At 42.2% G+C, this 27,094-nt stretch overlaps 1 protein-coding gene across 2 annotated transcripts in view; it reads left to right on the top strand.

The window, feature by feature from the left end:
- Positions 1-27,094, top strand: part of adgra1b (adhesion G protein-coupled receptor A1b) — a 483,085-nt gene that overhangs the window by 199,850 nt on the left and 256,141 nt on the right. For both annotated transcript variants that reach the window (XM_080205590.1, XM_080205591.1), the window contains 2 exons: positions 7,371-7,534; positions 15,207-15,420. In XM_080205590.1, coding sequence (XP_080061716.1) covers positions 7,371-7,534; positions 15,207-15,420 — 378 coding nt within the window. The remainder of the gene's footprint in view (positions 1-7,370; positions 7,535-15,206; positions 15,421-27,094) is intronic.

Here is a 27,094-nt window from a genome sequence, read left to right as displayed (position 1 = left end):
ATGATTAAATAGATTGTTAATGTCATAATATGAGTTCTTTATGCTGTTGTCGTGTGGCTCATCGAGACCTTGAGGCTTGTGTGTTTAAAAGTTAACACCTTTATTGCTAGGCTTTAACTATTTACGGTTCCAAGTATGGTGTTGCACCCACCATGCAGGCTAGCTGCTTACAGAGTGTCCCTCTGAACTGTTTTCTGACATGTCGCTACATACATTACGCTATAGGTAGTGCCACTTTCCAGGCCCACCTTAAGCCTTGCTCTGCTGAGCCTCTTTATAATGCATGCAGGCATATATCATCACAGTTAGGACACCATCAGTGGGCTAGGCACATGAACAGTTACCAAAGGATAACTAGCAATAGCAGTGTTGTGCCCCAACCTGTGATCTTGGAATGCGGGATATAATCGAAACATGGCAACCTTTTTTCTCTAAAGATGTTAACTTTGGAGACCACATCATTGACATGTAATGCTAAGTGTAAAAGCTTGCCCAAGGCCAGTCCTCCGGTATAATGATACTTCTTGAAATAAAGAAAAAGGCTTTGTCTGTGACTAACAATAACTCAAACCACTGTTTTGGACTACAATACCCTGTCTAGGCTGTGAGTGCAGGTTTTAAACTCATGTCGCTCACTCAATAAGGAAGGTCATATTCCATGAAGTCCACAAGGAAATCTATTAATGACGCCCCGTGTCCTTCACTAGAACAGTAAGTGAAACAGTTAACTCAATGTGACAAAAATGAGGCAGAGGCACATGTTTAGTTTGGTTATAGGAGCGTGCTCATGATCTACTGACTTTGAATTTGCATTGTTAGATTACATTTCTTTATTGCCAACAGAAAAAAAATTATAAAATGTTTTTTGTGCAACCAATATCAGTGGCTGTAGCAATAATAATATGAAACTGCCATATTAACAATGCCCTCTGCAAGCTGAACTATGTAAGTGTGTATTAAAAACACCTCAACTCTAGCCATTATCAGTCTTTTGAAACTGATTAGAGCAAGATGCATTATTCCACTTGCAGTGCTTGCTTTATGATGAATGTCTGAACATGAATATCTGAGAAAGTGTTTCAGATGCTAGCCAGAATGTTTTCCTTACTATTGCAGTACTGCCTATAAATTCCTTAAGAAGAGAAATTATGCTGGGGTCATTGTCAGTCGGTAACCTTTGCCACTGACTGCCTTTGGGGTACAGGGCCAATGGGAGGCCATCTGAATTAAACATGGGCAGCAGGCATCTGTCCATGAACTCTGGAATGCTTCAAAATGTGTGTAAGCCCAGGATAAGTCTTCATAAAACAAAGACCGGAGGCATTGAAAATAGTGTAGTGAGGAGCATTAAACAACAAAGAGAAATAGATAGAATGTTGATGGGCAAAATCCTAATAAATGCATTTCAATGTAGATAAATGCCACTTGGAACCTCAAAAGGATCTTTTTGAGTTACTTTCCAAGTGGAAAAAGGGGAGATCCTCTGATATTTGGGGGTCTCTATTTATAGATCATTAAAATGTCATGAACAGATACAAAAAATAACCAAAAGACTAATTAAATGCTGACATTTGCATCTGAAGGATTGGAACATGAGGTGATAGAAGTTATGCTTTTGCAATACAAAGCTCAACACAGATCGGCACAGAGCTGATTAGATGTTGGAATTGCTACTTCAGTCTAATTAGCAGGTCCAGGATGGTATTTGTCTGGGCTCGCTTGTGTCTCCCCGCCTGCCAGGAGAGGTTGCCACCAGCTGGATTTACAACTGGTCCCCACCAATGGGTCCAGACGTGATCACCCTGCTTGTGGGGACAGAAGTCCCACCAGGCAGTGTCAAGACCATGGGGCCTCCTGCGGGGGTGGGGGCTACTGAAGATTTACCAGAATGATACCTGTACTCCAAATTTTAAATCATGACAAGAATATTACATAAACCAGAATTGTATTCCTTGAAATTTAGAAGGTTAAATGTGATTTGATCAAAGCTTTCAACATATTAAGAGAAACATTTAGGGTGTATAGAAAGAAGCTCCAAATACTAATTGTGGAGCTGAAGAAAATGGGGCACAATATAAAAATGAGAGTGAGAATTTTCAGGCATGGAATGAAGAAATACCTCTGTGTGATGTCATGTGGGTGTACCTTTGAGAAAGGTTTTTTTTTAAATCATGCAGTTTACAGCTTCAGTCATGTGATTGGTGATTGGAACTAAGCAGCCAGGTTTTGCTCTTTGGGCTTTTAGTTTTGTTTTGGGGCGTGTCTGTTGGAAGCAGGTTAGCAGCGAGCTAAGAAGCAAACTCTTTCTCTCCCTGTTCTTCTCTTTGGTTCTGAAAGTATTATCAGTTAACTGAACAAGAGGCTTTTTGCCACCTTGCTTTAAAGAAACGGCATTTTGGGAAACAGGTTCAACTACAATCTCTTCTGAGTTTCTTCACAAGGAATTTTCAGCATTCAACCCAAGAGGTGGGAAACCTGTAATAATAACTTATGCTGTATTGTGTGCATTCGGAGGTTTTGCAAATTGGATATTGGCTTTGGTTGGAACATATTAGGGATATTTCCTTAAGAGTTATACATTATCATTGTTATTGTGTTTCTTATTTGTACTTGTTAAAAGTTCTTGCTAATTGTCTTATTGTACAATGTCAACAATATTCTTAGTTAAATTTTCTTTTTGATTAAAAACTCCTCCTGGGTCAGTTGAATCACACCTGGAGTGAAACCTCTCAAGGTTATCGTAACCAAATTCAGTGTAAAACATTACAGGTCAGGTGACCTTCACAGAACACTTTGAAGTATCCGACCTGACTTATAACAGTGAGAAGTATTTTCAGTTTTGGACTTCTCTTCTACAAAATGCAATTGATGCTAGATCAATTTCTCCTGTGAAAACTGAGGTTGATAAATTTGTGTTGACCAAAAGCAGTAACAGATATTGGACAAAGACAATGGGGCAAATTCTTTGGCTGTTCACGCTGGCAGGATCCTCCAGTCCTGTGGGTTTTGTGATGGTTTAGAGTGATATCAGTGGGAAATCCCTTTGACAGTGACGGGATCAGAAGATCCTGTCGCCAGTGAACAGTGCACCATGTCTTGCCACCGAGAAACACGTGGCTGGGAGGCTGGAGAATTCCCCCAGTACGTGGAATCAGGTTACATATTCTCCATGGTTTCCTCGAGGCTAAATAGTCAACTCCTGTTCCCTCCAGTCACCAGCCAACCTCTTCTTGGGAAACAATCAAATTGACCATAAATGACCTTGTTTGTAAAGTTTGTTATTTTGCTAAATGACTGAACTCAGATGTTTAGGAGGCCCTAGGAAACAACAGCAACCTGGAGCTCCAAGTTCAGCCCCAAAACCGTCAAGCCTTTGCAAGACTGTGGTGACTCGTGACGTGTCCCTGAGCTGAGAAGAAGAAAGTGGAGGTCCTGTAGGTTCTACCAGTTCGGAGGGATACACCCTCCACTGGATTGCACTGGAAGGACATGGGAATTTCAGTGTCTTTATTTTCAAAGCTGAGATCTTCAGTAAACAGGCAGAATTTTAGCCAAGGGCCTTGGACACATTAAAATAGCAAATTCAGGTTTAATAAGGGAAAATGCCACTGTTATGGTAACGCATGGGGTCAACACATCTTGCATTTCACTGATGCAGTGTGTTTTAGTGCATTCCTTGCAGGAAGTTATACAAAGCTAAATGCCTTTCTGTAGGAGAAGCAAACTTTGATCACTGTCCTACTCTATCAGGCTCCATGAAGTATAATCAAAAATTAAATAATCCTATTTGTCGAAATCTGCTGCACCCGTCAAGCCCTTGACCTGAAATTACACACAAGTCTTTATATATATTCTGAAATCACACATTCTCCAACTTGTGTTGTGGAGAGCAGACGTGATTTCAATATTGCAGTTCCAAGAAGTGTGATTTTATTGAATTTAACTGAATATTCTCAGATTGATATAATGATCTAGACTCTTGCTGGGCCTGAGTGACACCTTAAAGAACAACAGCAATCTGTGCTTAATTTGGTATGATTGACATTTATCATAGCAAATGTGTTTTTTATTGTAATCGGGCAACATTATCCTTCATGTTGAGTAAAACATATACAGCGGGGGGCGAGGGGCAGGGGGTGAATTTGAGCTCGGGTTCGCCGACAGTGTTAGTGGCAACATGGACCCAAAATTCCAGGAGAGTCAGGAAATGGAATTCTCGCTGGCAAGATCTCCTTCCCTGATTTTATTTTTTTTTTCCCCACTCCTCATCAGTCATGTAATGAAGAACCTCATTTCCATATATTTAAGAAATTTCCATTTAATTTCCCAGTTACACGAACCCTTCCCACCAACTACCCCCCTCGCTGAATATCCATGTTAGTGAGGTTTGCAACAAGTATACAAGAATAAGAATCAATTACGGGTGACCTGCTGGGGATACCAAGGGAATTATAGCTTCTGAGGGAGAGGGATATCTTTGGGCACTGCCACCTGGTGTAGTTTGGCACAGCCTCTGGCAGTGTCACCCTGGCAATGCCAAGAAGGATCCAGTGGGGAGCCCTGTGGGGGGTGGGGGTGGGGGGGGGGGGGGGCGGTGGTGATTTGCCTTTGTGTGTGGGCAGGGGATGGATTCCCACTGGAGGACTGATGTCTGGAAGGGGGATACTTCCGGGAAGCTGCTGGGTACTTGTGTGGTTGTGGGGAAGAGGAGTGGATAGAGAGTCCCTGATATGTCTGTGGTTATGTGTGTGGGAACCCCTATATTTTCAAGGTTGCAGGGGGTAGGGCAAGATCCGCCAACACTTCTGCGGTTGGAGGGGTCATGCTGCTGCTTGTGGAAGGGGCTTTCTGTGTTTGTTGGGAGGGATTTATTTTCAGTGCAGATCAAGTCGCTCTTTAAAGATGGTGCGCCAGTCTCTGTGGAGCCAGTCTTGCCGACTCTGTCAGAATGATGACACCCCAGATCCTCTGTTTATTGGGTGCAAGAAAATTTGAGAGGTGATTCTTCAGTTCCAAGAATGCAGGCACGAAACATGAGATTCCAGAGACTCTCATGAGAGTGGCCTTAACAGGATTTGCGCGGGAGAACAAATTTTGACATTCTCCCCACCCCTGGCTGGCAATGGAATTATCAATGAAATATGCATTTCCTGTTTTAAGCCAGATTCACTGGGCTCCTGGAATATGTCCATCATCAGCGCGACATGAAGCTGGCGGGATCACTATGGTCTCCACAAACTGAGACCAGACATGATAACCAAGCTGGCGGCCTTGGAGGCTGTTAGAGTCCCCAGATGGTCAGGCATTACTGGGCAATGCCAGGTTGACGCTACCAAGTGGCAGAACCTGACAGTGGAACATAAGGGTGGCCTGAAAGGGGTAGGGGGCATGAGGGAGGGGCCTGAAGGGAGTGGTGTGGGAGGAGGGCTTTGGTGACTCATAGCAGGCTTTTGCCCATTTGGGGAATTGGGGTTGCTGATGCAGGTGAGTCATAGAGGGAAAGGTCTGCAGGGTTGTCTGGAGATTGGGGTGCTCTTTAAAAATGGCATTCCAGTTTGTGAAGAGACAGCTTTGTAGGCATCTTCAGATGGGCACATCTCTTTCCCAGTGGGAATCATCCCAACTTCCAAAAAGAAGTCTTAAGTGCGCGTGGATTGCAATCTGGATTGTGCAGACTCATCCAATGGAGATCACACCACTTTTCCTGCCAGGGTCAACATTTTAAAAATTTTTGGAAAGAATTGTGCCCCCAGTTTCTAAACACGGCTGTGCACCTGGAGGGGCACAGGCTGCTTTTCAGTCTGAATCTGACACCTGATTTTGGTAAAACTCTGCTCACTGTAATCTCTCCATTGGAATGTTTGACAGCAAGTCATTTCTGGGTGTTGGAATTTTCTGGGTTATAGAATGGCACTGGAATGCGCAACAACACCTATGTGAACCGAAAGCCAGAATCAGTAAATGTAACTATTGACCTGAAGCACAAAATAGTGCTAAAACATTGTAAAATATTAATAAGAAGTGTTTCATTTATCCAAATATTGTACCTTTCATTCTGCTTTCAAAGTACTGGACTAAAACGATACCATGAACTGCTTGTTTCTGGACAACTGGTGTTTTTGAACAATAGATTTCCATACTGGAGAGGTTACAGTGAATTGTTCTGCGTCTAGCTCCAAATGAAGAAAAAGGAGTGGGCTGGAGTCATTTATCTCTTTCATTGTTTGTGGAGCTTTGCTGTCCACAAGCTGCACTCACCAAGGCTGCAGAAAAATAAATGGTTGCCTTTGAAGTGCTTTGGGCTTTCTTCAAAAGTCCATTTCAAGGTATCTTTTTGTATTTCTTGGTCTAACTTTTTTATCGAGTTCACTTTCATTAGTCAAATTGCCTGGACAGGCACTGATCTTATTATGGTTAATGGATTAGTGCACTGTTTGAAGTTATTTTAATCTAACGTTAAATGAACTTTAAACTCTCCGCAGGTTATGGCAGTTTTATTTTTGAAGTTATTGTAGTGTATTCCTACCATACTCAGCTCTGCTTTTCTCCAGGTCACTTTATGCTTTGGAAACAACATCAAACTAATCGTGGACTGACTGCTCACATCAATTCCATATGATTAATTCCTCCGGGCTAAGCCTTTTTTTTCAGCGAAATACCTGTATTCAGACTGCTGGACATGTGATCTGTGCGATAATGATTTGATGTTTCATTGATTCAACACATAAGCATGAAATGCCAGTTACAAATAATCTAATTACCAACATGAGCAAAACATCAATTATAATTTCACAAAAGCTTTTCCAATATTTTCAAATATATAGTTTATATTAATTTGCCAAAGTAGTAGCTGACATTCAAGAACCAAAATAGTAGAATCAAAACATTGCTTTTAACAGAGACATTGTGTGTGTGTGCATGTGTGGGTGGGTGTGGGTGTGTGTGTGCACTTCAGTGATATTTCTGTGGTGTGTGTTTGTGCCTGTGTGTGTTTGCATGTGTATATTTCTGTTGCATGTGTGCTTTTGTGATGTTTGTACGTATATATATATTTGTGTGTGTATGTTTCTGTGTGTGTTTTTGTGTATTTGTGTGTGTTTGTGCATGTTTGTGTGTGAATATTTCTGTGGTGTCTGTGCTTGTGTAGGTGTGTGTTTTTATGATGTTTGTGTGTGTGTATATATATTGCTGTGGTTTGTGTTCGTGTGTGCATATTTCTTTGATGTGTGTTTGTGTGTGTATATTTTTGTGGTTTAGCATTGGTGTACGTATTTCTGTGGTGTGTGTGTGTACTTTATTTTAACTATTTTTACCTCATCTGTTCTGAAAAAATACATCCTTATTTTCAAGTTTATTTATGCTTTTTGCAGGCACTTCAGCACTGAATCTCTAATGTGTGACTGCAACCTTAGATGGCTCTTGCAGTGGGCCAAGAACTCCTCCGTGCGAATAGCAGATGAAACCTTGTGTGTCTACCCAAGTGCTTTGCAAGGCCGACCATTCAAAACTTTGAAAGAGAATCAGTTGTCATGTGGTGAGTGAAACTGCAATTTTCAAATTATTTTGAGTTTAGCTTGAAAAGTATCTGCTGGTTTAAAATTCACTCAAACTCAGGTTCACTCGGACTTGGAACATTAACTTTGTTTCTCTCTGATACAGCTGAGTTTACCCACACTTTGTTTTTATTTCAGATTTTCAGCTTCTGCAGAATTTTGCTCTTGTGGGTGTTGATGTGGGTTAAAGTTCAGCTGAAAAGTCTCTTGTTTGCGCTGGTCTTTGAGTACAATCGAATAAAGCTGTACGGTTTTCTTATTTTTTGGCAGAGTCATGGAGCAGTGCTTGGGGCTGTGATAGGGGGTCGTGCAATGGGACTGTATCGTTGGACATTGCCAGGGGACAGAGTTGGGGAGCTATGCTAGTCGGTGCCATGGGGCAGGGCCAGGGGACAGTGTGCTGGGGGCAGAACCAAGGAACCATGCTGGGCAGTGCTTGGGGGGGAGGCAGTATCCTTTGGCACTGCCGGGGACAGAATCAGGAGACTATGCTGGTCAGTGCTATGGGCAGTGCCAAGGGGGCAGTGGAGGGTTCAGTGTCGGGGAGGGGCAGGACTGTACCAGGAGACAGAGCTAGGTAGCAGAGCCAAAGAGCTGTGCTGAGCTGTGCCAGAGACCATTGCCAGGACAGGAGGCAGTGCCAGGGTATGGGCTGTGCATGGCCCTCTCCCTGGAGAGATGTACTCATCTGTAGGCCTCTGGCATGAGGGTACACTGATGTGATTAGACAACCCAACATGTGTTGGGGAGTGGGTGGAGTTGGGATCAGGCTTAAAGGTCTCAATTATATATAAACTAATTCAAATGGAGATCCCAACATTTGGCTTTGGGATTCCCATTTTGTCATTGGTGGGGGAGGGGGCCAATTGAATTGGGAAATCCCACCAGCGTAAACTACGTTTTGGGAATCCAGCAGGATTACCTGCTCCCGCGACCACTCCTGCCCCTCGAAAACGGGAGTGGAAAATCTCCCCCACCCCCTAAAGTTTTGTGTACAGGACTGGGTGATTGCGAGGCTTTTTTCTTGATTAAAATGCAAGTGAAAGGAATTGAGATCAGGTGAGGTGTCTTTTTGGGGTTGACGATTCATCACGCTGGCCTCTTGACCTTGAAGGTTGTTGAAGCCTGACTCCGTGCAGTGTTCACAGCCTTGAATCATCTCTCTTCCTGACTGAGAAGGAATTAATTAAAGTTTAAAAAAAAATCCATTGCTCCTTTCGCAGGCTGCACCAACTCGTTTTCCAGCTGTTCTGTCAGTGACCGTCCTGAATGACAGCTCGTCCTTCTGGAAACCCGAAACGCAGACACACTTTTATTGCTGTGCCTGGGAAACTGGAAGGTGCTTTCACACCATTGAGTGCTCAGTTTCTCCAGGAGAAAGTACTGAGACCTCTGGAACATTCATAGGCTTCACCTTTCATAGGAGACCTTTCTGTGTATACTGGATGTCAAAATGGCACTAGCTTTTGAATATTTAACACTGGTCAGAAAGTCTGCTTTCATTGTGTGGAGCTATTGCATTTTTACCCACAAATGTTGACTTTTGTTTCTCACAGACTTTAACATATGGGGAGGCGATGGCCATCTGACATTGAGCTGGAAATGTCTGGGCCTTTATATAAATTCCTAGGGTAATCACGAGGAGGCAGTGGCCTAGCGGTATTATCGCTAGACTATTAATCCAGAAACTCAGCTGACGTTCTGGGGACCCAGGATCAAATCTCACACGAGTGTGTGGTGGAATTTGGATTCAATATATAAAAAAAATCTGGAATTATGAAAATACTAATGACCATGAAACAATTGTTGATTGTGGTAAAAGCCCATATGGTTCACTAATGTCCTTTAGGAAGGCAATCTTCAGTTCTTACCTTGTCTGGCCTACATGTGACTCCAGAGCCACAGCAATGTGGTTGACTCTCAACTGCCTTCCAAGGACAATTAGGGACGGGTAGTAAATGCTGGCCAGCCAGCGACGCTCATGTCCCAGGAATGAATAAAACAAAAACTGAGGACAAATGTCATTTTTCAGTCATCAAGTGTTGCAAGGTTAATTATGTGGCGACTGGATGCTGAAGTGCATATTTTTAAACACTCATTCATTCAATTATTAATGAACAATAGCTAATTTTACACCCCTAATTTATCTGCCTCACTGTGTTATTACATCCTCGGGTGTTTCTGCCTCACTCACGCCAGTAAAATTGACATTTATGCAGAGCTGATATATTGAGAACATTCTTCTGCTTAACGTTATCAAAGAACATTCTTTTATCATAAAATAGAGAAAATAATACATTTTGAAAAAGCAGGTCCTCATGAGCATCGTAACTACTTGCCTGCCGATATTATCAACACCACATTCTGGGCTATTGTGCTGAAAGGTGTCGGAAGCTGAATCTGTTGAGGATTTGCAAATACAAATCTGAAAGTTGTCAGAGTTGATTTTTACTTGGGTTTGGGCAGTGACTTGGTCCTTCCAATCGTAATCTCTCACTGCAGGATATCATTTTAGCCAGTTTTTAGCAGATAGGAAAAACACTCACCAGCAGACAGCAAAATTCTTCAGATATGCAGATTTTGTCACAATTATATAATCAGGGCCTAACTGCAGTTTGAATCCCAGGTCTTTGGACAACATGGTTACAAAACCAGAAGAGACCCACGATTGCCTGTTATTTTCATTTTTCTTTGTTTCTGGGCCAAGAGAAGCACAAATCCTCCTCTGGGCCCTCCCAGGAAGCCCCCTTTTCCAACAGAAATACCCTCCTGACCCCTAATCCCTCCCCCACTTTTCCACCTAACCCTCTATCTGATGGCCCAGTACTGTCCCTACTGCCCAGTGGCCATCTTGCAATTCTTCCGGGAGGCCTCCACTGAGGTGAGGGCAGGGGTTAAAAATTGGTTGTGCCTCGCGGCACGCGGGATTTCACTGTTCACCGTTTACCCCAGCCCTCGCTCACAGGCCTCCAGCTGCGAGGTGATATCCTGCAGATAATTCCCTGAAGAAAATGTCTTATTGTGCATGACTTAACATCCTCTGGAAGTTAGCTTTACTTCATAGAATGCGAGTGATTTGTGTTTGGAAGCAGTAACTGTGTGTGAAAGAAACCAAAAGAATGCAAAACAGATGTAGACTTGATCAGATGTGAGTTAAGAGTCGTGATGCTCACTCTGGGGTTTGTTGTCAGAAGTATGTGATTAAGTGGCTTTGGGATAGCTGCAGAGTTTGTTGGGCTATCGTTTACTTGGCCAGGCTATTGAAATGTTTGATACTAGGGTTGTTGGGGATTTTGGGGGGCGGTCAGGGAGGTGGGAATGGTGGCAGTGGTTAACAATTTTCTGTACTGTAACTATTTTATGTCACCCAACTGGATAAACGCAATGCTAGGAAAGAATAAATGCTGCAGTTGGGTAATACTGAGTGTAGCAGCTTTCCTCCTAATTAGCACAGTGGTTAGCAACGCTGCCTCACAGAGACAGAGACCTGGATTTGATTCCCGGCTTGGGCCACTGTCTGTGCAGAGTCTGCAGGTTTTCATAATATCTGGATAGGCTTCCTCTGGGTGCTTCGGTTTCCTCCCATGTGCTGATTGGGTGCAATGGCCATGCTAAATTCTCCCTCAGTGTACCCATACAGGCGCTGGAGTGTGGCAACTAGGGGATTTCCTTAGTAACATTTTCACAGTGTTAATGTAAGCCTATTTAATAAATAAACTCAAACAAATATTTTGTCTCATGCTATCTGTTTATTGAGGCCTCGCAAAAGCCTTTTATTTCCCCCAAGTAATGTTATTATTGCTGCAATCATAATTGAAAGTGTCAGAAAAATTGACATGAAGAAACGTAAAAGGCAGCGCTGAAAAGTTGATTGCATGCAATTCATAAGGTGCACTTTGGTAATTGGAATCCATGTGTCTGACTCTGCTATGTCAGAGTACAATTGTACCAGTGTAAGGTATCATGCCTGGAAACAACAGAGTCCAGATAAAGAAAACAGTTTGCAAATGTGTTATTGTAATGAAAGCAGTTAATGGCTGTATGACAGAGCGTCTATTGATTGCAGCTTGTTTAACAGCTTGCAGCAGGGTAACAGGTTTCAGTCGGTATGTTAGTTTATCCTCAGCTGCGTTCTCGAGACTTTTAGGGATAGATTTTTTTTTAATTGGCACAATTTGGCATGCAAGGGCCAGGAAATGACTTGTTGCAATATTTTACTTTCTCCCTGTGGCGTTATTGCATTGTGCTATTTCCTGTGGATTTTCCTGATGGTCGGACAGCAGTCTCACACAGAGTATCCTCCTTGGAATGTGCAAGGACTTCAGGATCCATAGAATTGAATCCCTACGGTGTAGGAGGAGGCCATTTGGTTCATCGAGTCTGCGCCAACTACAGCACCAGACCCTATTCCCATATGTTTGGGACTATAGCCCCACATATTTACTCTGTTAATCCTCTGTGGCACTAAAGGGGAATTTAGCATGACTAATCAACTGAACCTGCACACCTTTGGATTGTGGGAAGAAACTGGAGCAGCCGGAGGAAACCCACGCAGACACGAGGAGAATGTGCAAATGGAATTAACCTGCAAACAACCTCAGCTAACTGAATATCAGGGATGGTGCCTAATATCATCAGCATCTATGCACCTGGCTCCTTCTATAATGTGTAACAATCAGCAGGGCACCAATGCATCAACATGTCAAAGATGTTTTCTTCAGCCAGGCAATGGAGGCAGTGATCTAGTGGTATGATCTTTTGTGTCTACTTAAGGCACCAAAAAAGGGCAAGTAGTTTAATATATAATCTCAAATGCACACCTTCAGTGCTGCCAGCCTTACACATATATTGAAGTTCTGGAATTGGACTTGAGCCACGATCTTCAGACTCCGAATAAGCCAGGCTGATTAGATATTGCAAGCAGAAAAGGCATGTTGAGATGCTGAAGGTGTTTGTATAGTGGGTATGGACGTGTGTAGTAAGGAATGAAAGGATGCTGGAAAGTTGTCTAAGGGAATTGAATAGAGCAACAGGAAGCATAATAGAAATTATAACAAAAGATGTTGGAAAATCTCAGCAAGTCTGACAGCATCTGTGGAGAGAGAGTAGAGTTAACATTTAGAGTCTGGATGACCATACACATACACACAGGGCAGGGTAGGTGTAGGAAAATGCTTTGTTGAAGGGGCGGCGTGGGCTCGTTGGGCCGAAGGGCCTGTTTCCCGTGCTGGGTTGTTCTTTGGCCCTTCTTCAGAGCAGTTGCCAGGCAACAACTTGTAGTATGAATATGCAATCTATGAATGGAATTGTTGGGTAGTTATGCTTTCTTACATTTCTTGAAATGTGCCATCACCTTCCAGATAGAGTCCAAGGTAATTCGAAATTACCAAATGGATTTTGGTTCATTTGCCATCTCTGCTGGGCATGTTGCACTTTTGTTCCTGGGTGGCCAGTCCTGTAGTAACAATTGCTGCTGCAATCTTCAAACTCCCCTCATGCATAGCACCTACATTTAGTTGAATATTGAACGTTTTGTGATTCTTTTCCACAAGCCCTGCATCTGTTCTTTGTGTCAATGGTTTGTTTATGGACACTTTTTAATCACTTTCATAGAATCAGAGAATCCCTACCGTGAAGTAGGAGGCCATTCGGTCCATTGAATCTGCACTGATCTCCGACAGTGTATCCTACCCAGGGCCTATCCCCATAACCCCACGTATTTACCTCACTAATCCCCATAACTTACTAAATTGCCCTTTAGTGTCCAAAGATTTGGATGGCCATTCCACCTAACCAGCTGAGAGGAAACTGGAGCGTCTGGCAGAAATCCATGCAGTCACCCAAAGCTGGAATTGAACCTGAATCCCTGAAACTGAGGCAGCGGTGCTAACCATTGTGCTGCCAGTCTTTTGGAAGTTTGATACTGAACTTTGATTTATCCTTACATGAACTCATCACTTTTAATCCTGGTCTTCAACTCATTAGTGATGTTCAAGTTTCCTACCTTTTCTGTTTTGTAAACTGCCAGTGGGAGGCCCGCTTGACGCTAGATTCCTTTTTAAAGTTAAAGTTTATTTATTAGTCAAGTGAGGCTTACATTAACACTGCAATGAAGTTACTGTGAAATTCCCTTAGTCGTCACACTCTGTTCAGGTCAATAACCTGACCTTGAGTAGACAATGGGGCCAACTCTAATGACCTAACTGTTTCTGGTGATGTTAAGCAAGAGCCTTAAGGTGGCAAGACTAGAAAATCTGACCTTTGGTATTCAGTCGGCCTTAATCTTCCAAGGAGCAGGAGTTATTATCAGATTGCCGATCTCCTACTTTCCTGGAGTGCTGCATTCCTGACTGCGACTTCCGATCCCAGCTTCTCCAGAGCATAAGTGAAATCAAACCTGCTTCTTAGTAGTGTTGGGTGGTTCAGTCATGCACTGAGAAGCTGGGACATTTGGACAGCTTTTCAACATGTTAGTGAATGGTGAATATGCAGGTGAGTAAAGGGATAAGGTGATTGAGGTAAGTGGATAAGTAGGTAGCGTGGGAGGTGGGTAAGATGGTGAGGCCAGGTCACAGGGGAGTCAGATAGTGAGAGATAGTTGGGTTGGTCGGGATGACTGAGGAGACTGGGGGCCATGTCTTGGTGGGTTGGGTCAGTCTGGATCGATCAGGTGGTTTAAGGTGGTGATGTCAGGTCAGAGGGGTCATGAAAGGAAGTGGAGTAGTGAGGTTGTATCAGATTGGGTGGCCAGCAAGGATGGGTGGGATTGATTGTTGTGCCAGAGCACCCAGGCATACCTAAACATGACATGCCAACTTGGTGAAACTACAACACGTGACTACAAGCATGCTAACAGTGGAAACAGCATCCTGTAGTCAGAGGTAAGCAACCCACAACCAATGGATCAGATCAAAGCTCTGCAGCCATGTCACATCCAATTGTGAACAGCAGTGAACAATTAAATGGCTAACAGAAGGAAGAGATTCCATGAACATGCCTAATCTCAACAACTGGGAAGCCAGTATCTGTTTCCATGCATCAGCCAACCTTGACCTCTTAGTGGTACGTGCTAGGGGTTTTGAAGGTGTTCTCAAAGGAGTCTTGTTGCTGGATCAAAATTGTGGAATTCCCTGCCTAATGTTAACATCTTCACCAGTTGGACAACAGTGGCTTCAAAATGAGAATCACCACATCACCCCCGAGGGCAATTAGGGATGGGGAATAAATGCTGACCTTGACCAAGAACATGCACATCCCATGAATAAATAACTTTTGCAGAATTAAGGGAATAGCTGATGATGTTAAACAAGAATTCTTTTAGCATAACTGATGAGAAAATGGTGGACAGTACAAAGCACTATTGTTTAAGCAGGGGTCCAATGCTGTTATGATTGGGAGATGTTAGTGCAGGATGAGTGATAAATTATCCAGGTACATGCAAGAACTGAATCTGATTGGAATTAGGAATATACGCGTGACAAATTGTAATTTGAATTAGAATTTACCGTTAGGAAATAATTCCCATGTGAAGGAATGACAATATAAAGAAATATATTGTAACTTTTACAAAAAATAATAATTTTTATGCTAACATTGATTTTGTATTTATCGAAGAGTTAGTCAATATGTTTATTTACAATTGTTCATTTTCAGATGGTCCTCTGGAGTTGCCTTTGTTTCAGATGATTCCATCCCGTCACCAAGTTGTATTCCGTGGTGATCGTTTGCCTTTTCTATGCACTGCAACCTATGTGGATAAAACAACACAGATCCAATGGCACCATGGTGGGAAAGTAATGGTGACAGATGAAGATAATGAAATATTTGTAGAGCCGGTTATCATTCATGACTGTTGTTTAATATCCAGGTATGAACATCTTTTTCTTGACTGCTTCTAAAGCATAATTGAACTGTTTGCTATCTAATCGAGGATGTATTTCGCTCAGTAGGTAAATCTGAGATTTCTCAGCATTATTGCATGCTATATATGACATTTTGCAACACTTGGGCTTAAATTAGTGACTGAAGTCAATAGGAATATTGCACACCATTGCATTGATCTCAGTAGTGAGTGCCACCTTCTGGAGTGAAAAATAACTACAGAGTCTTCAAGCATTTTAGCACCATTTATCGTTAAGTTTATTAATTAGCGTCACAAGTTGGCTTACCTTAACAATGTAGTGAAGCTACTCTGAAGATACTCTAGTCGCCACACTAAATGTTATTAGTAACTTCTAAATATGGTACAAATAAGCCTTTTTTAACTCACGTATCTTTAATATCAAATTTGGAGACTTATCTATTGATACAAAGCAAATATTCAAATTCACGCATGATAAAAACGTACAAGCACCAATCCATAGGATGACCACCATGATCCAAACAAAGTGTATTGTTCCAGTCACTCTGTTAAAGTGTTTGCTACACATGGCCTAACAAATGACTTATGGATTAATGACTAATGTTTTTGCCCACGTATGACGCACGCAATCCCTATTCACAAGCTGACCACTCAGCTCATATAAACCACGCATAACCCAACTGAGTGGTATGGAGATCTTAGATTTACAGCCTTCAGTTACAAAAGCAATTGCTCAGATAGGCTTGAATCTACCATACCACCAAGCACCAAGAGGAACCAAAGCTTACCGAGATCCGACTTTGCATTGATTTCTGAGAGCAAAACACTGTTCATGCTGGAAATGTGTATTTAAAAACAAAAGGCGCTGAAAATACTCAGCAGGCCGGGTAGCATCCGTGCAACAAGAAGCAGAATTAACATTTCAGGTTGGTGTCCTTTTACAGAAATGATGAAAGGTCATCAACCTGAAACGTCAACTTTGATACTCTCACTGCAAGTTTTGCCAGAAAGCGGGGGCGATTCTCCAATCTTACCGTGCCTGGCGCAGATCGTGCTGATCCTGGACAATTCCGTGTGGGCCAAAAAAATTGGTTTTGTGCCTGGTGCCAAACAGTTTGCAATTCTCCCGGCCCCTTTCTCATGGCACGAAGCCAATCACACCCAGAAAGGGGGCAAGGCCAATTTGCATATTTAAAGTAGCATTTAAATGTGCATAACCCTTTCAAATCGCAGCAGACGGAATTCACCAGCCTTTGGGCACAGCACGATAATGGTGAGAATCAGTACTGATATCCACCAGCAGAGAGCTAGCACAATGGTCACGCGGGGAGGACTCGGAGGCCAGTGTTCAGTGCATGGCTGGACAGTGCCCATCAGGTAGTGCCCATCTGGACCACTAACAGTGGCCACTGGACACCCCACAGAGCCAGTTGGGCACCACTAGTGTACCAGTTGGCACTGCCAGTGTGCCAGAGGCAATGCCAAATGAGGGGAGTCCTGAGTGGGGGCAATGAAAGGGGGCCTATGCAGGAGGTCTATGACAGGTGGGATATGCAGGGAGGTCACACTGTAGGGGCGGGTGTTGCGGGGGACACTTTCGGGATTATTATGGAGAGGCATGTCGTGAGTCAGGCAGGGGGACCCATTGGAAGACTCCAATGTTCCGAAACTGGCGACTTGTTTGGGAAGAGGGTGGGGGCACATGCTGCTACCAATAATGTCCATGGGGGAGGGAGGGACCTCCCAGTGCACAATGAGATTGGGACACCCTTGCAAAATTGCACCTGAGTGCTCTGAAACTGGGCTCACCAGCGAGTTTAGACCCTGACCCCAGTACTGGTGCAAAACTCCCAACTCTCTGAACAAACATGTGGAGGATTGCAGTGCGGGGCATTCCCGCGAGACTGGCATGGATTCTTGCCATTATGACTCTTACTCATTTTGGAGAGAGAATTGCACCCAGCATTTCCAGTATGTTCTTTCTATACCTGTTGTTCTTTACTCGACTGTTGGAGAGGAAATGATATTGATACTAACTATGGCGGTGGAAGCACGTCAAACCATCCAAGTCTTTGTACCAAAAGAAATGTTTTTTGTTCAGAAAGACTGTAAATTACATTGAAATCAAAAGCTTGCCAACCCTCTGATCTCTAAAGCTTTTTATGTTTCAGATGACATTAATCATAGTGTAAGTGCTAGTTATGAATTCCCCAAATCTCTGCTTGAATTATTACGGGCTTATTATTTTATGATAATGACATTTCCTAGTGAAGTCCTTCAGGTGGGCATTTACTGTCACCTCCTATTTAATGGCAGCGATAGCAGCAGTATAGTTTGCTTGGACTGAACATTGTTTTCATGCACAGTCTGAGTACAAAGAGATAATAATTCATGTTTTCTATGAAACGTTTGAGCTGCCATACAGGAGAAAAGGACAGCTTAGCACGGATACCTGTACTGCACCAGAATAATTGTCGGCTGTGTACCCTGCTGCTAATGGACACTTTGACCCTCCACTTATGCATGCAGGGAGTTTCAGCACAGCGAGTGTCAGACTCGTTGATAAGATGACTCGTTTTTCTCACAGTGAGAGTGACACTCTATCTGCCTGGATCAGGTTGGAGCAGCGTTGCTGCTGGGTTTTTGTCAAGTTCAGTAATCTTTCCCTCTTTTCAGTAGCCAAGTATATTGTTTACAAATGTGCATGTTGGGTTCAGGTAAATTGAAGGGAAAACTGGGCAATGTAAATTTATGTAGAAAAGTATGGAGCGCACTACTTTTAACAGATAGATGAAATAAATGCATAAAGGACTGTTATGACTGTTGATGTCTCTTAACAAAACCACAGATCTGCATTGTAACAATGGTCTGATAGGCTCAATGCATCTGCTGTTATTTCTTCTCTAGCTATTTATTGTACTATCATATAGCTGACTTAATTTCAAATTGGATGCTTGCAAATTCTTGTAAAGGACTTGAGGAAAAATTACTGTGTAGCTTGAAGGTGCATACAGACATTGCTGATATCTTGGGCTTCATTTTTAAATTTAATGTCGCAGAATTTAGATTTGGGCTGCAGAAAAACATTGTGATTCAAAAGGCTCGTCCCGCATGGAAGCTTTGAGTTTGTAGACATTATAGATCAAAAATGACATTTGAGAGTCATGAATTGAGAGGTAAGGAGGATTAACGGTGTATCGGATTGACGGGTGTGGGATGGGAATCTTGGCTATTCAGCACCAAAGCAAATAGAACCAGATTGAATGGAGCTCCAAATCTGTGTCTTCAAGGTCAGTGAGACGCAAAAAATGGCAGCTTTGAATCAGTCAGCATTTATTTCAATCTTGATTCAACATCTTTATTTTAGCGTTTTTAATAAAGTCAATTTTTTAATGTTGATTATCCCAATCAAATGATAAACGTTTGGTTAATTGTTGGAAATCATTTGTCCAGACCATTTATTCAATCAAGCGGGCAGCCTTTCGTGTAAATTTGCTTGAGAGGTGCATCAGCCACACTACTTGTGCATTACTTTCATAGTTAGCATCAACATCTTCGTCTCACACAGCACGTTGCTGCTTCAGGAGAATTTCCATTAATATTTACCAAGGTGGGCTGTATAAAATCCACACTTTAAGTGACATGTTGGCATGCTTGCATGCACAAGTGTAGACAGCAAAATGATCAATGACACAAAAAATGGAAGCGTGCCATGCAAAACTTTATGCTGCAATCAAGTCTGTTATAGTGAGAATTTTCAGTGGTCGAACAATGGTGTGAGTATTTATAACTTGCTGCCTCAGCAACATACCTTAAGTAAACACTTTTCATTCTGCCCCTTATATGTGCAAGAATCTGAGAACAATTGAGAACATATGCACGTTGAATGAGTGTCAAGGTCACATTCCAAAGCAATTAATTAGAGTAAGCCAGTGAGTTTTTCTGTGACCTTTGCTCGAGCAGTTATGGTATTTTGAACATAGAATAATATGTTTCTGTGTTCAAGATCTGCATCCTGCATTCTAGCACGGGTACAAAATGTTCATGCTCTCTCCTGGTCCTGCCAGATAAATACACATTATGGGTAATAACAGAAGCAATCCACTTCAGGTAACAGATGTTGGCTGCAAAGCAACACAGTATGGCTGTCAATATGTTATTAAAACACAGTTGTTGCCGGTTTCCTGCTGTGATTGTTTAAAGCTAATGCAATAGAATACACTGATATGATCTCATTACAAAATGAATAAATAAAACAATTATTGTGAAGGGAAAGGGTTAGCACATAGGTTCAGTTTGAGCCACAGCAGTTAAAAGGTAAAAAGCCATTCACCTGCTTTGTTTGTTGATAATTTGAGCTGAGATTGGGACCACTCTCTCCCATTTAAATTATAAGTATTTGAGTGAGCAAAATATATTTTGTGCAATCAATAGTTAGCCTATTAACACTAGGAGAAACATATTTCCAGAGTAAATGATATTTAATAGTGCAAAAACACTGTCATCTCAGAGAAGACAATTCGGCAGCCGGTTTATCATTTTTATTAATTTATGATGCTGTGGATAGTTATGAGGATGTACTTTTTTTTCAGGCAAAAGATTCACTTCCTAAATCTTTTTTTCTGGCTGGATTAAGACGAAACAATAAACTGTAATTTTATTAAGACAGTGGAGAATTGTCAGCCAGCTATAATATGTGACTTGCATTTCACCCGAATGTAAAGGGAATAGCTGCCTGTACCCCACTGGGGAGTGTGAAATATCTCGTGTTGGCTTTCTAAGTTTCTGAGGAGAGACCTCAAAAATACAATCATGTATTCTTAAAAAGCAATGACTACAGCAGACATGGAACTAATATAATGCCTTTGGAATATACAGCCAGCAAGACTAAGAATTGTTTACCTAGCCAGAGAGATAGGAATGTTGATCTGAAGGGCTACAAAGAAGCTGTTTCTCTCGCTCTCGCTCGCCCTCTCAAAAGAATTGCTCCAGGATTTGCAAAGTAACCATCCTGAGAAGAGAAATCAGCTGCAAATCAAGGTATTTTGGGAATAAATGTGGAAATCTGCCCCATACAACTACTCCCAAGAAGATAACTGAACAAAAACAACATGGAATTGTCATATCAAGACCAGCCAAAGAACAATTAGCCATGTGGTCCTCTGTTTGTTTAAATTATTCATGAACTATAAGAATCTATAAGCTATCCTCTTATCCTACCGTCAGTACCAGTGTGTATGTGTGGACCCAAGGAGTGTGTGTGGGGGTTGTGATTTACCTGTTTTTTAAATTCAGAAAGCGGTGACAATAATCTTGTATTTTTCTTTGTTTAAACTGAAAAAAACCTGCCTGACCAATTCCATATGAATTGAAAGTGTGCATAATGGGACTCTAGCAGTATAGGCCTTTGTAAATTCATTTTTAAAAACCCTGTTATGGTCAGACCTAGAATGGTAAAATAGGAAAGTCATTTTTAACCCTTCCTCACAGGATTGTAACAGGATGCTTCACTTTGTGTTGACTGCAACAAATATAAATTGCAGCAATGCACTTCTTGTTGAGAGAAAACAATAATTTTATAATCCATCTTCATGATGGGAAACCTCTCCTACCAGTTGTGTAAAATGGAAATTGTGGGCATGTAACTGGAATTAGTGGGTAAATTGACACATTTCAAATATGTGATGCTGTGGTTGGGTGATGCTCATTGCTAGAAGAGCAAGCTCATAATATTACACCCACCACCCACCTCCAAATGTGGATCCTATGAAGATTCATAACTCAAAGATTTAAATATCAATTATTGATGAGAGCGCATACCCACTGATAGTTATAATGACCGAAATAAAAGCAAAATAGAAAGGAGAGAATTAAGTGGTTGAAGTTCTGACAATATTTCAAGATGAGAACAGCAGACTTGAAGGAGCCATATTTATGTATTTAAATTAGGATTGCACAGTGGCGTAGTGATGAGTACTGCTGCCTCACAGCCCCAGGGACCTGGGTTTGATTCCAGCCTTGAGTGACACTGTGGAGTTTGCACGCTCTCCCCATACCTGTGTGGGTTTGCCCTGGGCCCTCCTGTTTCCTCCCATAGTCCAAAGATGTGCAGGTTCATAGAATCCTTACAGTGCAGGACACCGTTTGGCCCATCAAGCTGCGCCAATAACCGGCCCTATCCCTGTAACACTGTGTACTTGCCTTGCTAATCCCCTGACACTAAAGGGCAATTTAGCATGGCCAATCAACCTAACCTGCACATCTTTTGCGTGTGGGAGGTTAGGTGGATAGGTCATGCTAAATTGCACCTTGGTTTCCAAGATGTGTAGCTTAGATGGATTAGCCATGGTAAATGTCTGGGGTCACTGGGATACGACAGGAGAGTGAAAGCCTGGGTGCATGTTCAGTCAGAGAATTGGTGCAGACACAACAGGCTGAATAGCTTCTTCTGCACCGTAGTAATTCTGTGATTAAGTCAAGCAATTGGGTAATCTATTTGCTTCCAATATTTGGAGGGGTAAATAAAGGGTGCTACTGGAGAGGAGGCTATTCTGGAGAAAACTCTGAGATCTTAAGAAGAACAATTGCCATAAGGATGGTTTTCTGTATTTAATTTGGCATTTCAATTAATATGCTTCATTTAACTCGTCACATGCTAACACCACCTCTTCCCATTTTAATTTTTGATTTGGGTGCTAAAGCTGTAATACTAGGAGAAGCTGTAGACTCTGGAACACTGGACCCTTAGGATGATAGAGCCCCATTACCAGACCTCGGCTGAAGCATTTACTTCCCAACAAGTGAAACGATTGCCATTAAAGCTCATTTGTTTATTTTGGCAAGGCCAAACAACACGTGTTTTCCTTCCTATATTCTGCCGGGTTTGAGAATTTGGATATACCTCTTGAGAAGTCCTAGTCTTTCAGTGAAATTAGATTGTTTCAAAATGGCAAAATCAGTTTTACGGTCTCTTTGTTGAAGGAAGGTTTTTTATTTTAAGTAATTAAATTCCATTAAGCACTTCATTATTGAGGGTCACTTATATTTGTACTGCTGTAGGATGGTGAATTAGTTTACCTAGTGCATTTGTTTCCTTTGGAGCAGCAAATCCCTCATTTGCCTTTGTCTTGACATCAGCTGTACACGTTCATATCTCAGACTAGTGCCTCTGACAGCTCTTCCTGGCAGGATGCCTTTTGTTTGGAACAGAACATCCTATCAAAAGTCACAAGAGCAGCAGGAATTTCAGCTGTCACAACATCGGGAATAACAAGTCGCAGATAATGGGGCAACAGTTGAAAATCCTGTGGTAGAAAGGCACTACAGCCACACTTTTACTAAGTAAACAGCATGTGAGAGACAGATCTAAGTGATCCCACAACCAATGGATTAGATCCAAGCGCTGCAGTATTGCCACAGCTGAACGGTGATGGACAATTAAGCAACAAACTGGAGGAGGAGGCGCCACAAATATGCTTAACCTCAATACTGGGGGAGCCCAGTGCAAGAGACATAGCTGAAGCTGTTGAGTAATTAAGTTAGCACCGATTGAGCCCCGAAGGAGATAGATGTCTGTAGGAGGGAATAAATGAGGAGTCTTCGAGTCCACATCAGGCTTCAGTAAAACAGTTTTATTTCCATGTGTGTAAGGGAGAATCAACCCAGACCCAGTCAAGTCCAGTCTGTAACTAGGCTGATTCTGAAGATGCAAAGGCCGTACGCATTATTTATACTGTTCTCTGGGATCAAGAGTTTTGTAATACAGGATATCATTGATATGAAGAGCTTGAATTGATTATAGTTGATCACATTAGGCGGGTCTATTGTCCTGGGTACTTCACGTTAATCGGCTGTGTCCAGCTATCCTTGTCTATCTGTTTTGCGATACAAAAATGATGTGTGTGATAAACAGTTTTTGATGGTGTGATAACCGTCCCATCTCCCCAGTTTCTAGGAACAATGGCTTCTCTACACTCAGTAGAGCCTTACTGATAGTATCGACCCTGCATTGTTCGCCAAGGCCTTGAAATGATCTCGCCTGTAAAATAACTGTTAGCAGTCAGATGTTAATTGGGCATATCTGCCCTCAGTTACGGTGGGCCCGGTGTTCTAAGCCTTTCTTAGACATTCCTTTTTCTGCTGTTACCTGCACACCCTGGATTTGCTCCAGTACAGAATTCTGCCCTACTACACTGCCAGGATGGGCTGCAGCAAATGGTGAGGGAATCGAGTGAAAAAACCAACTTGACAATAATAAACAAACGTTTAAAATATTATCCTCTCAAATTTAGCTGCATTGTTCCATAATGGTTGAGGCCAAAAAATTGAGTAATTACATGAAGAAATTAGATACAGCTCTTGGGGCTGAAGTTGTCAAGGGATATGGGGAAGGCAGAATAATTGAATTTGATGATCAACCACAATCAAAATTAATGGTGGAGCAGGCTCAAAGGGCCTATTCCTGCTTTTACTTTCTATATAATTGGTGGGGGGTGTGAAACTCTGACTTGATACTGAGGGCATCTTCCATCATGTTGTGTGGCATCACCCAGCAATTACAAAATGCAGTGGTTTTGGATGTAGCAGCTCAAACCTGGGCATCCATGAGGCTTTGTGGCTCATCAGCAGGAGCAGACTTGTATTTCATCAGCAGTTGTAAACTCATGGCCCAGCATATTCCATTACTGTACCATTAGCATCAAGACTGGGGATCAGCCCTGGTTCATTAGGGATTGTAGGAGAGCATGCCAGGTGTGGCACCAACCTGGCAAAGATGCAACACAGGAAGAAATGCATATGAAAGATGCAATGTGTGAAAGACAAAACTAAATAATTTCACAGCCAATCCACCAGATTAGAACACTACAGCCCTAACCATATTCACTTATGACAGCATGGACAATTAAGAGATGGCTTCATGAACATCCCCATTTTTAATGATATTGGATTTCAGAACATGAGGCCTAAAGACAAGGCTGAAACATTGCAACCATCTTCAGCTAGAAGCACCGAGTATCATTGGATCCATCTCTGCCTCCCCCTGAGGTCTCAACTATCACAGGTACTAGTCAGTCTTCAAGAAATGACTGAGCGCACTAAATACGCAAAGATTATGGGCATGGCAACATCCCAGCTGTAGTGCTGAAGATATGTGCTCCAGGACTAGATGTGCCCCAGTGTACCTTTTCCTGTATAGCTGCAACACTTTCATCAACAGAACAGTGCAAACAAACTCTAGTTCGATTCCAGATTTGGGTGTCTGTCTGTGTGGAGTTTGCGTGTTCCCTGGTGTCTGAGTGGGTTTCCACCAAATGCTCCAGTTTCCTCCCTCCCACCTAGATTGGGCAGGTTGGGTAGATTGGCCATGCTAAATTGCCCCTTAGTGTCTCAAAATGTGAAAGGTAGGGGTGATTGTTGTGGAAAATACATGGGGTTATGGGGATGGGCTGAATGGCCTCTTTCTGCATTGTGGGATTCTATAATCTATCGTGATGTAAAAAGTTCAAATCGGTAATGCATCTCTTGGTTCAAGATCAAGACGCACCAACATCACATTGCCACTCCCACATTTTGGGATTTGTCCCATGTTATTATTCTGTATTGCATTGACACATTGCATGAAATGATTTTGCAAAGTAGTGAATTCACTGGAAGAAAGATTAGTTCTAGTAGTGCTGCTTCAAGTGGCACTAGACTGACTATGTCAATCTCAGGAGCCAGACAGTGCCATGGTATCAGTGGAAAAAGCTACAATCAATGATGCCGTCAACCTCTAGGGATTCGGCATAGCACTACTTAAAGCTGCACTGTGCAAATGAAGCTTTCCCTCATGCCTTTATTGTTTAATCAAAGAATGTGAAAATAAAACCCTCTAGCTCCCATTCAATTCCAAGCACAACTTTTTCAGTTTCAGAGAAAGCATAATTGCTGGTGGGAGCAGCCCTTACCTACGGGCAGGTGAAATGTTATTACTTCCTTTGAAAGTAGAAAGAATCCTTCGTACTGCCTTCTGTGTCCTCTGGGTATCTCAAATGCTTTGTGGCCAATGAAGCACTTTGAGGTGTGGACATTGCAGGAAAATGTGACAGCCAATTTGCACATGTCAAATTTCCACATTGAGATAAATGGCCCGGCAAAGTGGTTCAGTAATGTTGGATGAGGGATAAATATTGGCTCAGCTATCAGACCGCTGGTAGAATTGAGTGACATCTGTCATCAGAAACATTAAATTAAATGTTATCTCTGCAGCCATTCACCTTAAGTGTACCAAAATCGAGACACTGGAAATCTGAAATAGAAATAAAAATAAATACAGGTGACATGCAGCAATTGCAGCAGCATTTGTTGAGAGAACAAAAATTAGTCAACATTGAAAACTCCCTCAAAACAGAAGTGTACCAAGCAACTATAGCATTCCAAATTGTCCAGTGTCAGGCTTCGGCAGCTATTTCAGAACCACAACTCTAAAATGCTGCCACGTGAAACGATTAAAAACTTTACAGATTACAGATACTAGACTCCTCAACACATGTATTGATCAACCCTCATGGCCCTACTCAAGAAAAGATTCATGCTGTTGTTTACATTAGCTCAAAAGGTGACTATAGGTTGTCTTTGTTGCTCACAACAAATGGCTGTGGTGGAAGAATCAGTCCAGATTGGTCTTTTGGGTTCAAGCCGGTGTTTTTTGCAAGGCACTTCCTCAGTGCTACTAACCTACAAGAAGCTCTTTACCCAAAATGTTCCAGCTGTCTCTATTTATAGGACAATCACTGTCACATGTTTAACTAGCAGTTCCTTTAACAAGGAAATTGCTGTACACTGTGATTAATAGTACATTGACAGTCTTGTCTATCTTGATGCCAGCAAGCAGTGTAGAAAGAGTCCCAATTCTGTAATAATGCAGATTTTATTTGGGCACGGTGCCAGGTTATGAGGGAATGAAAACAGTGTGTTTTATTGAATTAAACAAGTCCAAAGATGTGCAGGTTAGGTGGATTGGCCATGCTAATTTGCCCCTTATTGTTCCAATATGTGTAGATTAGTGGGGCAAATAGGTGGGGTTACAGGGATAGGGCAAGGGCGGGACTGAGTAAGATGTTTGGTTGGAGAGTTGGTGCAGACTTGCTGAGCCAAATGGCGGCCTCCTGCACTGTAGGCATTCTGTGAAGTACAGTAAGGTATTCCTTCACGTTTTATCTTATGTCCTTACCTGACTATTCAGATATAAAGCAACTGATCAATTTGATTTGCCTTTGCACGTGGTTATTGACAGGACACAAACAAGGAGAACATTCTGCTTTCTCTTATTGTGAACTTGGAGAAAGTGCCCATTAAAGAAAGGTTACCACTTGGTGGCAGATAGTTTCCAGTTGGTCAAGGGTTCCTAATTAATATATACCTGTGTACACTGTCTATACCAGCGTTAACTTGGTTTGAAATGTTTGCTCTACAATATTGGACATTCATAACTTTAAGTATCTGATTAAAACCACAAAATTCTAAGCCCTACAGATACACTCACCCCACTGCTAACAAATTTACAATAACATTTTCAGACTGTTAAACTTACTGATGGGCTGCGCTGCAGTCATTTAATACTTTGAGGAGCCTTAAATGGTTTGAGACGGGCCTTCCTCACCCACCTGAGATAGAAGGCCCACCTTGTACTGACTGCCAG

This window comes from Carcharhinus amblyrhynchos, chromosome 17, assembly GCF_965287045.1.
Source record: "Carcharhinus amblyrhynchos chromosome 17, sCarAmb.v2.hapA, whole genome shotgun sequence".
NCBI lineage: Eukaryota > Metazoa > Chordata > Chondrichthyes > Carcharhiniformes > Carcharhinidae > Carcharhinus > Carcharhinus amblyrhynchos.
The sequence above is the reverse complement of the archived record's forward strand: the minus strand, read 5'-3'. Positions and strand labels throughout refer to the sequence as shown.